At 41.4% G+C, this 15,441-nt stretch overlaps 1 protein-coding gene across 2 annotated transcripts; it reads left to right on the top strand.

Annotated features, from left to right (window-relative positions):
* Nucleotides 1-697: 697 nt before the first annotated feature.
* LOC139384390 (dihydroorotate dehydrogenase (quinone), mitochondrial-like) lies at nt 698-12,234 on the top strand. Of its 2 annotated transcripts, XR_011628853.1 has the most exons (10): nt 712-784; nt 1,240-1,449; nt 1,714-1,913; nt 5,637-5,719; nt 7,792-7,979; nt 8,287-8,400; nt 9,191-9,344; nt 9,756-9,915; nt 10,026-10,154; nt 11,372-12,234. XR_011628853.1 is itself a non-coding variant. In XM_071129139.1 (9 exons), the coding sequence occupies exons 1-9, from the start codon at nt 767-769 to the stop codon at nt 10,102-10,104; spliced, it is 1,206 nt and encodes a 401-aa protein (XP_070985240.1). In that variant the 5' UTR covers nt 698-766; the 3' UTR covers nt 10,105-12,234. The 2 variants fall into 2 exon arrangements, 1 of the variants encoding a protein (XP_070985240.1); XM_071129139.1 differs by having other exon boundaries at nt 698-784; nt 10,026-12,234.
* The last annotated feature ends 3,207 nt before the right edge of the window (nt 12,235-15,441 follow it).

Below are 15,441 nucleotides of genomic sequence, written 5' to 3'. Positions count from 1 at the left end.
AGCTCTTTGGCTTTTGAGAAAACTCATAGGCCATATTCCTGAACACATGTTTGAATTTCATTGAAGCGGTATTATCTGCATCCTTTTCACTGCATGCTGTACTGGCCGTAGATACAATCCCCACAGAAATCCACAAAAACAAAGAGGCTCGTATGAACAAATCCATTATAGATGGTAGAGCTATGATAGCCTACAATCTGCAACAAGTACTGATCTCAGAATAAAGGCAGACTCTGCCCATCTTATGGAAATTAGAAAGCTTTCTTTCGAAAAACTGTGAATACACTCTTACTACATTAGGAAAATCACTACAGACACTCAAACAACATGCAAAGTGAAAAAGTGCCTTTACGTCACTCAATTGTAGAAATTTTGAAAAAAAACCTTTCTCAATCTACTTCACTTTACAAGTCAATTTGATGTAGCCAAGGACTAATATTGACATTGAACAGGGTTGTAACAATACATCTTTGGTTTTCAATTGGCTTATGAGCTATTCCTTCATTTTGAACATCTGCCATTTTCTTTGATCTTATTTGTGCAAATTTACTCAGTGAATTACTAGAGTTACTAATGAGTCCTTTGTCATATTCATATGTTATATTCATCCTAACAAATTGTAATGTTTATCATACAGAATCATCACTGAACTCTGATTTGACGTTTTCAGAGCTGCCTTTGAAGTATCGTGAGATTACATTCAGGAAGTGATTCTCGGCAATGTGAAAGAAATGCTTCCAGACGTTTGCAAAGTGATATAACATCCATGGCGGGACAACTGAAGGTAACATCATTCATGAAGCAGTGTTGTTTTAATAGTTTGTATTTGTCATGAACAATGTTTTGACTATATGGTAAGCGAAACTGGGCAGTAACCACTTCACGTTAGCTACTACAATCAGAGTGTTGTTGAATGAAGTGAGCTAGCTAACATGGCTCAATTTGGCTTATTACCATGTGACTAGCTAGTTTATGTAACCAGCCTCTGTGACGAGAGAAACTAGTTAACTGTTTGCTGGATCCTGAATGACCAGGCAGGCATGCTAAATTATACCCACTGGGTTGTACACATGGGTTGTTCAGTGCTGGTAACGCTAGTCACTGGGTATTATGGTTCACTCTCTGTCATCTAGTAAAATAACAATAATTGCAACTCCCCTCAGTTCACCTGGTGTGCTACAACAACAGTGCATCATGTTTCAGTTTATTCCCATCACATTGTCTTATTTTTCTTTGCAGCGTCTGAAGGACGCAGTGAAGATCATAGGGTCCGGCAGCGTCCTGTTTGTCTCCTACCTCACTGCTGTGGGAGATGAGCGCTTCTACACCAACCAGCTTATGCCCTTGCTGCAGAGGATTGTGGGAGCAGAGACAGCCCATGTCATGGCTGTGAGGTTAATCGGCCTAGGTCTGGTGCCTCTGAACCGCTACCAGGACCCAGTATCACTGGTCAGTATGGGAGGAGGTGCCCTTTAGCCTGTTGGGTGTTTTGACTCTCCTTGCTTACTCTGAATTGCCTTTGTGTTGGTGTAAGATTAGAATGGAATGTATGCTTTGTTTGAGAACCTTCACTCCCACTTTCTCGTACTCACCCTAGCTAGTCAAATCTATTTGTTAACCTTTTTAATCTAAGTTGTTACTGTAATTTGTCACTGTGTACTTCTATGGAATTTAGGCAACAGTTTGACCTGGCGTTGTTACTTCTTATTCCAGGAAGTGAACGTCATGGGCTGTAAATTCAAGAACCCCATAGGGATAGCAGCAGGATTTGACAAGCATGGGGAGGCTGTTGACGGGCTTTATAAACTAGGCTTTGGCTTCGTGGAGGTGGGGACCATCACCCCCAAACCCCAGGAGGGGAACCCCAAACCACGTGTTTTCAGACTGACCACTGACCAGGCGGTCATCAACCGGTACGGTTTTGAATTAATAAGACATGGCTACTGAACCATGGCATGGCTGACTGTCATTCATTATAGATGAATGTTTTTAGCTTGTGAATTCTGTGTCAAACGGCAGCGAACAGAGACATCACAGATGTCATTCGCCACTCTGTTCAAAGGGAATAAGCCTGCCGCCTTCGTTTCAAGTTTAGTTTTTTTTACATTGAGCCTGGTGACAGACTACAATATGAATTCCCTTTTTGTCTTTGCTGTAGCACAGCTTCTTCACACTGAAATTAAGGAGCCAAATTAATGTTATCAGGGTGTTACACCGCTACCTCCTTGCGTTCGCTTCCATTCTCTGAAAAGTGCTGTGAAATAAGATGCCAAGGCACAAACATGCATATTCACGAGTTGTTAGAACACAGTACTTTGCGTATATGAAGGGAAATTTTGGTTGTCAGAGAAGTTAATCCTTAGTTCAGGAAAAAGCTTCCCAGATCCAAATGTAAATCCATGTATTTCTAAATTATTGATATACAATAAAGGTGTGCGTTTTGTCATGGCTGTCTATGCTTTACATTGTTCTAAACATGTTAAGAAAAAAATATACAGAACCATCCCATTTCTTCAGGGATGGGGGCGATACATTTCTGTGATTTTCTTTAGTGTTTTGAAAAGCAAATTCTATACAGACACAACAACAGTAGAGTAGGGCTAATACAGTGAGCTCAAAGTATTGGGACAGCAATTTTCTTTTAATGTTTTGCCTCTGTACTCCAGTTCTTTGGAATGATACAATGTCCGCTTTAATTTGAGAGAATTTATATTAAATTGGGTGAACCGTTTAGTAATTAAAGCACTTTTTTCACAGTCTCCCACATTTTAGGGGGACAAACATTTTAGGAAAAATTCACTTGTGTAGTAAAAAGTTAAGTATTTGGTCCCATATTCATAGCAACCAATGACAACATCAAGCTTGTGACTACAAATTTGTTGGATGCATTTGCTGTTTGTTTTGGTTGTGTTTCACAGATTATTATGTTCCCAATAGAAATGAATGTTAAATAGTGTATTTTGGAGTCACCTGTTATTGTAATGGTGAGGACATACTATTTGTGCGTCTAACTTTCTCATTCATTATTCATGCAGGATTATCCATAATCATGGTAGCATCCACATGAACGTAGAAGTGTTTAGAAACATATTCTTATTTACAATAAAAGTGACAAAATGGACATTTTACCTGAATTTCTTTTTCATTTTTATCTTAAAGTATAATTCCAAACCAGTTGCAAACATACACATACGAGCAACAATTTATAGATGCACACAAACAATTTACCATTCAATTCTATTGGGCACAAAATAATCTGAAACACAACCAAAACAAACACCAAATGCATCCCAAAAGTATATAGAATAACAAGCTTGATGACGTATTTGCGTGCTATGAATCTGTGACCAAATACTTAACTTTTTCTACTTTAATACACATGTAAGTGAATTTGTTCCAAAACTTCTGGTCCCCTAAAATGGGGGGACTACAGTTCAAGTTGGAAGTTTACATACACTTTAGCCAAATACATTTTCACAATTTCAGACATTTAATCCTAGTAAAAATTCCATCTTGGATCAGTTAGGATCACCACTTTATTTTAAGAATGGGAAATGTCAGAATAATAGTAGAGTGATTTATTTCAGCTTTTATTTCTTTCATCACATTCCCAGTGGGTCAGAAGTTTACATACACTCAATTAGTATTTGGTAGCATTGCCTTTTAAATTGTTTAACTTGGGTCAAATGTTTTGGGTAGCCTTCCACAAGTTTCCCACTATATGTTGGGTGAATTTCAGCCCATTCCTCCTGACAGAGATGGTGTAACTGAGTCAGGTTTGTAGGCCTCTTCGCGCGCATACGCTTTTTCAGTTTTGCTCACACATTTTCTATAGGATTGAGGTCAGGGCTTTGTGATGGCCACTCCAATACCTTGACTTTGTTGTCCTTAAGCCATTTTGCCACAACTTTGGAAGTTTGCTTGGGGTCATTGTCCAGTTGGAAGACCCATTTGCGACCAAGCTTTAACTTCCTGACTGATGTCTTGAGATGTTGCTTCAATATATCCACATAATTTCCCAACCTCATGACGCCATCTATTTTGTGAAGTGCACCAGTCCTTCCTGCAGCAAAGCACCCCCACAACATGATGCTGCCACCCCCGTGTTTCACGGTTGAGATGGTGTTCTTCAGCTTGCAAGCCTCCCCCTTTTTCCTCCAAACATAACGGTGGTCATTATGGCCAAACAGTTCTATTTTTGTTTCATCAGACCAGAGGACATTTCTCCAAAAAGTACGATCTTTGTCCCCATGTGCAGCTGCAAACCGTAGTCTGGCTTTTTTTATGGCGGTTTTGGAGCAGTGGCTTCTTCCTTGCTGAGCGGCCTTTCAGGTTAAGTCGATATAGGACTCATTTGACTGTGCATATAGATGCTTTTGTACCTGTTTCCTCCAGCATCATCACAAGGTCCTTTGCTGCTGTTGCACTTTTCACACCAAAGTACGTTCATCTCTAGGAGACAGAACGCGTCTCCTTCCTGAGCGGTTTGACGGCTGCGTGGTCCCATGGTGTTTATACTTGCGTACTATTGTTTGTACATATGAACATGATACCTTCAGGCATTTGGAAATTGCTCCAAAGGATTCCAAAGGACTCCAATTCTGAGGTCTTGGCTGATTTCTTTTGATTTTCCCATGATGTCAAGCAAAGAGGCACTGAGTTTGAAGGTAGGCCTTGAAATACATCCACAGGTATACCTCCAATTGACTCAAATTATGTCAATTAGCCTATCAGAAGCTTCTAAAGCCATGGCACAATTTTCTGGAATTTTCCAAGCTGTTTAAAGGCACAGTCAACTTCGTGTATGTAAACTTCTGACCCACTGGAATTGTGATACAGTGAATTAATCTGTCTGTAACCAATTGTTGGAAAGATTACTTGTGTCATGCACAAATTAGATGTCCTAACTGACTTGCCAAAACTATAGTTTCACAAGACATTTGTGGAGTGGTTGAAAATGAGTTTTAATGACTCCAACCTAAGTATGTAAACTTCCGACTTCAACTGTATATACAAGAAGTGCTGTAGTTTTGTATCATTTCAAATCCAAAGTGCTTGAGTACAGAGCCAAAACAACAACAAATGTATCACTGTCCCAGTACTTTTGGAGCTCACTGAGGATGTATCCAAATTGTTTGTCTTTTATTTCATGGAGTTAGTAAATGACAGTAAGTCTTTGTATATTAGGCTAGAATCAATATGATAATTCAATTTAGCATGGATGATATGCAGGGATATGAGATGCTCAGACTAACAAGCCCCTCATATAATAATATGCCGGAATGCTACTTTCACTCCTCGGTGAACAACAACACAGCTTCCCAGAAGTTAAAAGTCAAGATGAGTGCATTAGATGATTAAAGGCCTCATTTCCTTATGGTGGTGTTTATTACAGTTTTACTCAACTGACTGCAATTATTTTGCCAAAAAAACCATCTGGATTTCATGTATTATGGATTTTAGTAATCAAATAAATTGAATGTGCACTCTGGACAATTGGGGATTAACACATACTGTATCATAATGGCATGAAAAAGGAATGGATCCTAAATTGCTGATGGCTTTTTTGGCAAATGTATGGATTTTTGTGTATTACATCAACTTAACCTCTTGATTATGTTGTGGGTATGTTTCAGATATGGGTTCAACAGCTGTGGTCTTGCAGCAGCACGGGAGAGACTAAAGGCAAGAGAAGGCACCCAGGTAGAGCTGACTAAAGGTACGAGAAGGCACCCAGGTAGAGCTGACTAAAGGCAAGAGAAGGCACCCAGGTAGAGCTGACTAAAGGTACGAGAGACACAACTCCTGTTTCTGTGCTGCCTGTCAGACTGATAGATGGGGTTGACAGTGAGCTGATAAGTGTCTCAGTCACACAGCCAACTACACGACACTATAATCCTCTGCCCCTGTTTTATATGGAGATTCCCTTACCCCGGGCTGTTCCTAATACCAATCACACTCTGGCAGGGGAGCTAATACACACTTACAAATGAGTCTCCAAGTCAGAACAGTAGTAGCCTACACTGTCTTGTATTGACAGACAAAAAGCAAAGGACTAAAATGTTTTTGTCAAGTTATCGACAAAAACATTTTCACCATTGTATTTTTACAACATTGATTTATATCTTTGATGGAGAGTGTTTGCTTAAAGTTTGATTGAATTCAATTTGCCATATTCCACTAGTTTTCAGTAAAATAGAGCATTCGTAACAAAATGTTCCCCACTGATTTGGATTGGGACATTAAGCCGAAATCACAAGGGGGAAGTCCGTCAACGGCGTGAATTTGCTTGTGTGAGAGTAGCAAGCATGAATTCACATAGCTGACGTAACGTAAACCAGTTATTAAGCCGTGATTGTCATGGAAAGCGGTTATAAACAGTTGTATACTCTCTCAATCTGAGGTACCTCATTCCAGGTTTTCCAGCCATAGTAGCCTAGACTATATGCCCATAATCAAAAGCAAAACAGGTAGGCTGCTGTATTGCTTTCAAATATGTAGTCTATTTGTCAGATAAACCTTAGCCTACAACCCAATTAACTTTTTTTTTTATTTTTTATTAAAAATGTTTTACCCCCTTCTCCCCAATTTCGTGGTATACAATTGTTAGTAGCTACTATCTTGTCTCATCGCTACAACTCCCGTAAGTCATGCGTCCTCCGATACACAACCCAACCAAGCCGCACTGCTTCTTAACACAGCGCGCATCCAACCCGGAAGCCAGCCGCACCAATGTGTCGAAGGAAACACCGTGCACCTGGCCCGCCACAGGAGGCGCTGGTGCACTATGAGAAAAAGGATATCCCTACCGGCCAAGCCCTCCCTAGCCCGGACGACGCTATGCCAATTGTGCGTCGCCCCACGGACCTCCCGGTCGCGGCTGGTTACGACAGAGCCTGGGCGCAAACCCAGAATCTCTGGTGGCACAGCTGGCGCTGCAGTACAGCGCCCTTAACCACCCGGGAGGCCCCCAATTTACTTTTTAACCATACAACTTTACATAGCAAAGTAGGGAAGATCATAACAATTCCGAATTCAAATTCCCTTTGGAACAGATTTGATTCATTTAAAACAAGGCACTCGCTAACCATGCACATTGAGCTGTATTTCAATCCAATCGGCTGTAAGCAACAACGGTGATACTGTCAAGATATGACATTGACCACGTGATATTTAATTCTGAAACAAATCCAGTTTCTAAATGTAGAATGTCGATGCATTGCTACACCGTTTTCATAAGCACCAGCCTATATAGGCTTACACAATGGTGGCGCGCTGTTAAACTTATGAACACTAAATAGTCATTTTTAGCTATCCATTTCACAATTCCAGAGGTAACAATGCACCCACAGTCTATTTTTTGACAGTTTATCAGCTCATTTCACCAGCATTGCTCCGCGTAGACGTGAGAAAAATGATCATCTGGACATGTGTGCAACATTCACCTTCTGCTACCATGTCTGTCAAGCTGTCTACACATACAGTTTGATGCATAGTTTCGATAAATCCAATTTATGCACCACACAGAACGCACTGCATCTGCCTCCAACTCAATGCTGCGAGGCAAATGCGGCGTTCCATTTGAAGTTAATGTACTTCTGGTGTACCAAAATACAATAAATGTCAGCGTTATCGAGGCGTCATTTGATGCGGTATACGTTCGTGACGCAGTTGACGCTCGCGGACAGTGTTCTCTCTTAGTTCACTCCCATGCATTCTATTTATGTTCTGACCTTAACCTCTCCCAGGGACTCATAACTGGAATAAATCCTGTTGTCTGTGTGTTTTTAGCTGGCCTGCCCCTGGGCATCAACCTGGGAAAGAACAAGCTGTCGCAGGACGCAGCGGCAGACTACCTGGAGGGGGTGCGGACGCTGGGCCCTCTGGCTGATTACCTGGTGGTGAACGTGAGCAGCCCCAACACCCCAGGCCTCAGGGACCTGCAGGGGAAAGGGGAACTGCGACAACTGCTGTACAAGGTCAGTTGGTGGCAATTTTTGACTGACCTAGATATGATTTATTTATCCTTTAATTAACCAGGATATCATACTATTTATGTCATGTTTATAGTTTATGTATTATTGGCTTTCCAGAGAGCAAGCTGTTGCAACTTTTCCTTTATTGAAGTCTGGTGTTTCTGTTCGACTTTTATTGATATAGACGGTGATCTTTCATTTGGGTTTCTATGTCAAAAGATAATTGACTTCCCATTAGACAACATACACATCACATAAGCACAGCACTGTTTGGATTGAACACAATTAACCTTAGGAAAAACCCATCCAGGTGCTGAAGGAGCGTGATGCCCTACAGGGGGCGAGCAGGCCACCTGTACTGGTAAAGATTGCCCCTGACCTCACCGCCCAGGATAAGCAGGACATTGCTGATGTGGTCACAGAGGTCAGTCTGAGGCCTAGCCACACAGGGGTCAATGTGGTTCTGTGGGCCTGTCTATGTAGCCTACTCACCAAGCCTTAACCTACAGTATATAACCCCCAATGACTTAGGGCTGCTTACTTTGGTCATCCGTGTTTCTCCTGTTTGCTCATCTTCCTGAGCACACTTCTCACATAGTCAGCTTGTGTTCTGTAGCTGTCATCAGATCAGTCTTGCTGCCATGGGTCTTAGCCATGCATTAGTGTTGCCTCCTATCCACTCTTTATGTTAAGGGTAATGGAGGAGTTTTTCTGTGTTCATGTAAGCGGACAGACTCCAAATGGAAAAAGACCGATAGAAAGCACAGCAAATATTTAAAGAGTATTAGATACGTTACGGTACATTTGTCAGACAGTCCAATCATTGAGAATGAAGATGAACAAATCAGAACATATTTTTCATGATCCATCTGTTTTAAAAGTGAGTTCTGTATTCCATTGGAGTTAGTGTAGCATTCTTATTGTTCCAGGCACACTTAAACGAATACACTCAGGCTGCGTTTAGACAGGAAGCCCAATTATAATTATTTTGACCAATTGGGCTGCCTGTCTAAACGCAGCCTGAGTGTATTCGTTTTAAGTGTGCCTGGAACAATTAAATCAAATTTTATTAGGATGCTACACCAACTCCAATGGAATACAGAACTCACTTTTAAACAGATCGTGAAATATTCTCAATGATTGGGTTACTTAAATGTGTTTTGATGTGGTGTTATGGGGTAATGTCAAATAGGTAATCATGGTTTGTGTTTTAGCTTGGTGTGGATGGGCTGTTGGTTTCCAACACTACAGTATCCAGGCCTGAGACTCTACAGGACCCCCAGAGTAAAGAGGTGGGAGGGTTGAGCGGCCAGCCCATCAAGGAGCTCTCTACATGCACTGTGAGAGAGATGTACAGCTTGACAAAAGGTAGGTTGGCTCCATGAAGGATCATCAAAACACTGTTAATGGTTCTTGCTTCAGCTGATACTGGCTTGATTACTATTATTTGACCATGCTGGTCATTTATGAACATTTGAACATCTTGGCCATGTTCTGTTATAATCTCCACCCAGCACAGCCAGAAGTGGACTGGCCACCCCTCATAGCCCGGTTCCTCTCTAGGTTTCGGCCTTTCTATGGAGTTTTTCCTAGCCACCGTGCTTCTACACCTGCATTGCTTGCTGTTTGGGGTTTTCGGCTGGGTTTCTGTACAGCACTTTTATATATCAGCTGATGTAAGAAGGGCTATATAAATACATTTGATTTGGATTGATTGATTGTGGGCTGGGTTGTATAGAATGTTCTCTTCATTCACCCAGTATTGCTCTCTCATTGAAGGTAAGGTGCCAATCATTGGAGTTGGGGGTGTAGCCAGTGGACAAGATGCCCTGGACAAGATCTGTGCTGGAGCCTCATTGGTCCAGTTGTACACATCTTTAACCTATCATGGTCCACCAGTTATCACCAAAATCAAAAGGGAACTAGAACAGCTTTTAAAGTGAGTGTGAACTTGCATGTGTTCTTTTTACTGAGTGGCTTCATATGTTGCTTCATCTCGTCAAATTGCTTGTATTTTGTAGCATTCTGACCTTATCCTATGTTTTACAGAGAACAAGGATTTGCAAGCATATCGGATGCTGTTGGAGCTGACCATAGAGGAGCCGAGGGGAGATTAACAACAGCCTAGTTAGGAACAATGATCAAGGCTCTGAGTGTCAGTATCAGTCAGCTCTACAGGTTTGACTGATTACACTAAAGTTTCCTGCCTTTACTTGAAGTCTATAGTACATGGAGTGGCTTGCCTGATCAATTCATGTAACGATTGCCTAGAATGATATCTGCTCACACAAATATTACAGCAGTAACAGCAGTATTGGGAACCTGCCCCATTTCACGGTTCTTATTGGATCTATTGGTTATTGGGCGATGTAACCGTAAGAATGGTTAGGTGCTAAATGACACCAAAGTGCTAACAGTATTTTGACACTAGCAGTCACGTCATGTGTAATGTATGTAAAAAAAAAAAAAAAGTGAACTTTTTTAAAAATTATGTAAATATGTGTGCTTTTCAGAAAAACTGTGTGCTGCTATTTATAGAACTATGTGACCATAGAAATTGAACATTTGTTCACAAATAACTTCCATTTTAAGTGCTTAACTTCACGTCTCTTGTAAATCGCTCAACTGCTACCCACATAATGGAGACCTCGTCTGAAATTAGTGCTGATCACCTAGCAATGAGCAGAATGACAATTACCTGACAATTACCATTTAGCCTTGCTGCAGTAGTCAGTTAAACACTGAGGAAATATAACAGCGTTGACATTTAAAGAAAGGGCAATGGCACAATTACTTGCCAAATGTCAGCAGGCTTTAATTACACATGATCCCACTGTAAGATGGTAAAACTTAACTCTCAGCAGTATAACTGAGGAGAAGTGTACCAGAACAAGCTGACAAAGAGGACCAAGTCCAACCGGATGCACTAATAGTTCTGTCTTATTTCTGACCTGTTACATACATTGAACTGCCTCCTGTTACGAGTGTAATGTCAAGGGGGTACTTAATGGATGTTAACGCATGTACATTAAGCTATATAGTTGACCTATTTGAGAAACACGAACCTTCGAGCACACGCCTCAGGCAAGAATAAAAGTCCATTTAAATGATGTCTTGACTGTCCATATCTTATTTAGGTATTCCACACAATGAGCATGTTATTGGGAGGCAGGGGAAACGCTGTAAATGATCATCAAAACCTTGGTTGATATTGAGGGTTTATCGGAACCGGTCATTCTCAGAGCTTCGCTTGTACTTCATCTTTCCCAGTTGACTTCTTCAGAGAATGTCCACTTCATGGCCCTTAAGACCTTGTATAAGCCCTGTACAGAATTATAGCTCTCCTTCATGATACCCTCTCCCTGACGCCTCTGTGTTTGTGCTTTTATTTGTAGATTGGGGACAGGTGGAGCTGCTTGGGTCGTTAAGGTGACAAGTTGCACCTGGGTTTGGGATCAACTAAGAGAGAAATGTTCCTGGTGCCCACTACTGACTCTCTCTCTCCACAAGCACCATTTTGTTTGGTGATCTGGTTGATGATATGTTTTTTTGATTAGGTGCACCCTTCAACATTTAACCTTCATCTCCATTACACCCCTCACATGTCTACTTTCACAGGTCAGTTTTCCTTTGAAGTTTTACACTTTGTTAGTTATTTAATAAATATTTGTGTTACTCCTTAACTGCAAAGGTGTGGACTCCCTTGCGTGTCACCACCTAAGCGCCAGGTTGTGACATTCAGTAGAGGTTACTCACTCACCACCCCCTGAGCAAATGTTTCTGCCAGTTTGTCCATTGTACATATTTTTCTGTGTCAGATTAACCTCACCACTATCATGAGTGGGTTCAATAGATTCCTAGGGTAAAGAAGGTACTGTTTATGTTGAGTCCTTCCTAAGGCGTCAAGAGAATTCAAGCAGACACAAAGCACAAAAGCAATCTTACTTCCTCTGATATCCATGTTGACTGAATGTGTCATGACTTCCGCCGAAGTTGATTCCTCTCCTTGTTCTGGCGGCGTTCGGCGGTCATCGTCACCGGCTTTCTAGCTGCCACCGATCCACTTTTCTTTTTCCATTTGTTATGTCTTGATTGTACACACCTGGTTCCCATTACATTATTATTATTTCCCTATTTAACCCTCTGGTTCTCATTATGTTTTGTGTGTGATTGTTCCTGGTTTTGTGTAAGGGTTTGTTATCCCTGCGTGGATTTATTGGCTGATTATTTTTCAGAGTAAAGTATGTTATTTTACTCAGTTCTGTGTCCTGCGTCTGACTCCATCCTCACCTCTGCACAACTGACACTTGACAGAATGTCCATTCTGACTGCTGGGTTTTGATTAGAGGATTGATATGGTGGAATTGGAATTGTCTTCCCCTTAACTGAAATGCATCTGCAGTATATAGGCTGTGGCCATCGGCAACAACCCAGTGCTTCGTGATTAGATATCAGCCTGGTTTAACTCAGAAGCACTGTACTGTAGCATTGTGGGTAAATGTTATTCCTAGTGTGCTCACACACTAACACATTCCCTGGAGGGTCTCCCCGTCTCCTGATTCACTGACTCATGGGGTCCTGTTGTCAAAATATTGGCCACTGCCTCTGATCTCAGAATACATGTAGGTCAGAATGGACCAGCTGTGGAGGGATCCTTCTCCTCCTGAGGGTTCAGTCCAGACAGAAAGACAGACATACAGTCCCCAAAAGCTGGATTTGTCAGAAGACATATAAACCAAACAGACCCATCTGACATTCTGAGGAGAGACCACTTGTCAGAGATGCAGTTCATAGATGATTCTCTAAACACCATTCCTATGTAGATCCAGTACACATCATCTTAGGGTCATATAGATGTGGTCAAATACACTGAGTACACAAACATGACAGACTGACCAGGTGAAAGCTATGATCCCTTATTGATGTCACTTGTTAAATTCACTTTAATCTGTGTAGATTAAGGGGAGGAGTCAGGTTAAGGATTTCTAAACCTTGAGGCAATAGAAACATGGATTGTGTATGTGTGCCATTCACAGGGTGAATGGGCAAGACCATAGGTTAAAGTGCCTTTGACCGGGGTATGGTATGTCAAGAACTGTAATGTTGCTGAGTTTTTCACACTCAACAGTTTCCCATGTATATCATGAATGGTCCACCACCCAAAGGAATTTGTACCCTTTATGCACCTGCAAATTATCACAGCTGAGATAAACGACACAGAAAACAAGAATTTGCCTCCAAACAAATTAATGAAACATTTAAATAATTTAGTCCAGGCCATTTTTTGACTTTGAAGTAAAAACAATCTAAATTTCGGTGAGGATTTTATTTTTTGGGGGGTGGATTGGGTGTCTTGTGTAATTGTTAATCAAACAAATACATGTTAACACGAAGCTTTTTCAATTTCAACTTATTTAAAAATCAAATGTGAACTGTTTAAGGGTGTCATTATATATGATCGCATCTGTCTACAGTCATCAGGTGTGCTGTAAGTGTGAATCTCTGCCTGCTGTCAGTAGTGGTTCATAGTCACTTCTGCTCCCAGATGATGTGATTCAGCTCCTTGTGAGCAGTAGCAGCTGTGTGGAGACATGTCTTGACAGCTGCCCTCAGGCCCCAGCAATAGCACTGAATGCCTCTAAGTACTTACCTTCTCTGATTTAGGCATCCTCGTTGGTTCAGAGAAAACAGACTACAGTGAGTCAGTCCACCAACACGTGGATGACAATACACATAGACTCTTGCCCAGAATCTGCATGCTAAGCTTGTAAACAAAACGTGTTGACCAAACTTAACAGCTGCTCTCTGTTCCTGGAGCATGCAAAATAATGTGAAAAAAGAAAAATGGACTACCCTCATTTATTTTGGGGTCCTGACTCTTTGACTTTCCCCTGAACGAATTAGAAGATTGCGTCACATAGCCCTATATGTACTACTCGCTGCTGGCAGAGTACACTGTGGCTATAATATTCAAATTGCTAGCCTAATTTTGTACTGATGTCCCCTCCCTCTCGTCTCTTTTGGTCGAGTCCAATGTTAGTTCTCTTTTCTCTTTTATAGATGTTGACGTTTACTTAAATGTGATATTTGTGTTTTCTTGATGTGCATTGAACAGCAAAGTCAACAAACTATTGTTTAACTGGAAGGGACTCTTGTCTAGTTGTTTCATACGCTCCACTCATAAGCGAAATTAGAATTGAGTAGAGCTGGTCCTTTTGGATGATTGGTCTTTCTGAAACGAATCAACCTTGAAGGTTGTGGGTGGACATGATCCAACGATAGTGGATATGATCCATTGATAATGAATATATGGAGAATAAAGTATAAACTGTACATAAGGTGGTATGTTTTATACTGTTTCTCAATGGCTGCGTTTACACAGGCAGCCCAATTCTGATCTTTTCACTTTAGACCTTTTTCAGAGCTGATCTGATTGGTCAAAAGATTTTGAAAATGTATGATTTCAATTTATTCCCTTTTATAGAATGTACTTGCATTGAACATGTACAAATTCTGAATAGCTTTCATTACAATACAACACAATACAGAAGGCTAAAATTAAGCAATAAGGCCCGAGGGGGTGTGGTATATGGCCAATATACCACGGCTAAAGGCTGTTTTTATGCACGACACAACGCGGAGTGCCAGGATACAGCCCTTAGCCGTGGTATATTGGCCATATACCACAACCCCCCAGACGTGCCTTATTGCTATTATAAACTGGTTACCAACATAATTAGAACAGTAAAAAGAAATACCACAGCTTTCAGCCAATCAACATTCAGACCTCGAACCACCCAGTTTATAATAAGGCTATAGGTATTCCCCCACCTCTTTCTTCTGCAACACTTCTGGAGAGCAGTTACTGTTTCCATATTGACTCTGTAGGGTGGAGAGGCATCATCGCCATATCAATGGAAGCTTTACATCTACCATAGCCTCTGATTTTTGGCTCGATGAGAAGGCTGCTGAGGAACGTCCAGTTCCCTGGCGTTCAGTGGGAGTCAAGACGCCTTGGCTTTGAGTAGACAGGTAGGTACCAGTGTGGTGACATTACTGTAGATTCCTGGTGAGAAAGCCCCAGAGATGTATTGTAGACCTGGGTTTACTCCTGGTGTTCCATACAGAGCTTTTCTCTCATGTTTTACAATTGGATTGTAAAGTAGGAATAGGTCAGACAGACAGGGTGACATAAACAGAGCACCCGAGGCAGGAATGACAGCGGTCATCCTTTCAGGTCACCCAAATCACCTGGTGCCCTGTGAGTGTGCCTCGGTGCTCAGTGTTCAAGAGGATCAGAACAATTCTGCTGCTATGCCATGATACAAGGAACCTATGGCATCGTCAAGCAGTTCACAGCATACAGTTGAATAGATTACACGACCGCGTGTTGGAATGTAGTTTGATTGAAGTGGTTGTTATACCCTGGTGGTTGTTATATGTCTGCCCTGCTAGAGCTGCCCCA

The sequence above is a fragment of the Oncorhynchus clarkii genome, chromosome 26 (genome assembly GCF_045791955.1).
Source record: "Oncorhynchus clarkii lewisi isolate Uvic-CL-2024 chromosome 26, UVic_Ocla_1.0, whole genome shotgun sequence".
Lineage (NCBI taxonomy): Eukaryota > Metazoa > Chordata > Actinopteri > Salmoniformes > Salmonidae > Oncorhynchus > Oncorhynchus clarkii.
This window is presented reverse-complemented; position numbering and strand designations above follow the sequence as displayed.

What these genes read in the sequence shown, in the direction of transcription:
- LOC139384390 (XM_071129139.1), top strand. An exon ending in TGCGACAACTGCTGTACAAG is followed by an intron (nt 7,980 to 8,286) that starts GTCAGTTGGTGG and finishes AAACCCATCCAG; the next exon opens with GTGCTGAAGGAGCGTGATGC. An exon ending in GATGTACAGCTTGACAAAAG is followed by an intron (nt 9,345 to 9,755) that starts GTAGGTTGGCTC and finishes CTCTCATTGAAG; the next exon opens with GTAAGGTGCCAATCATTGGA.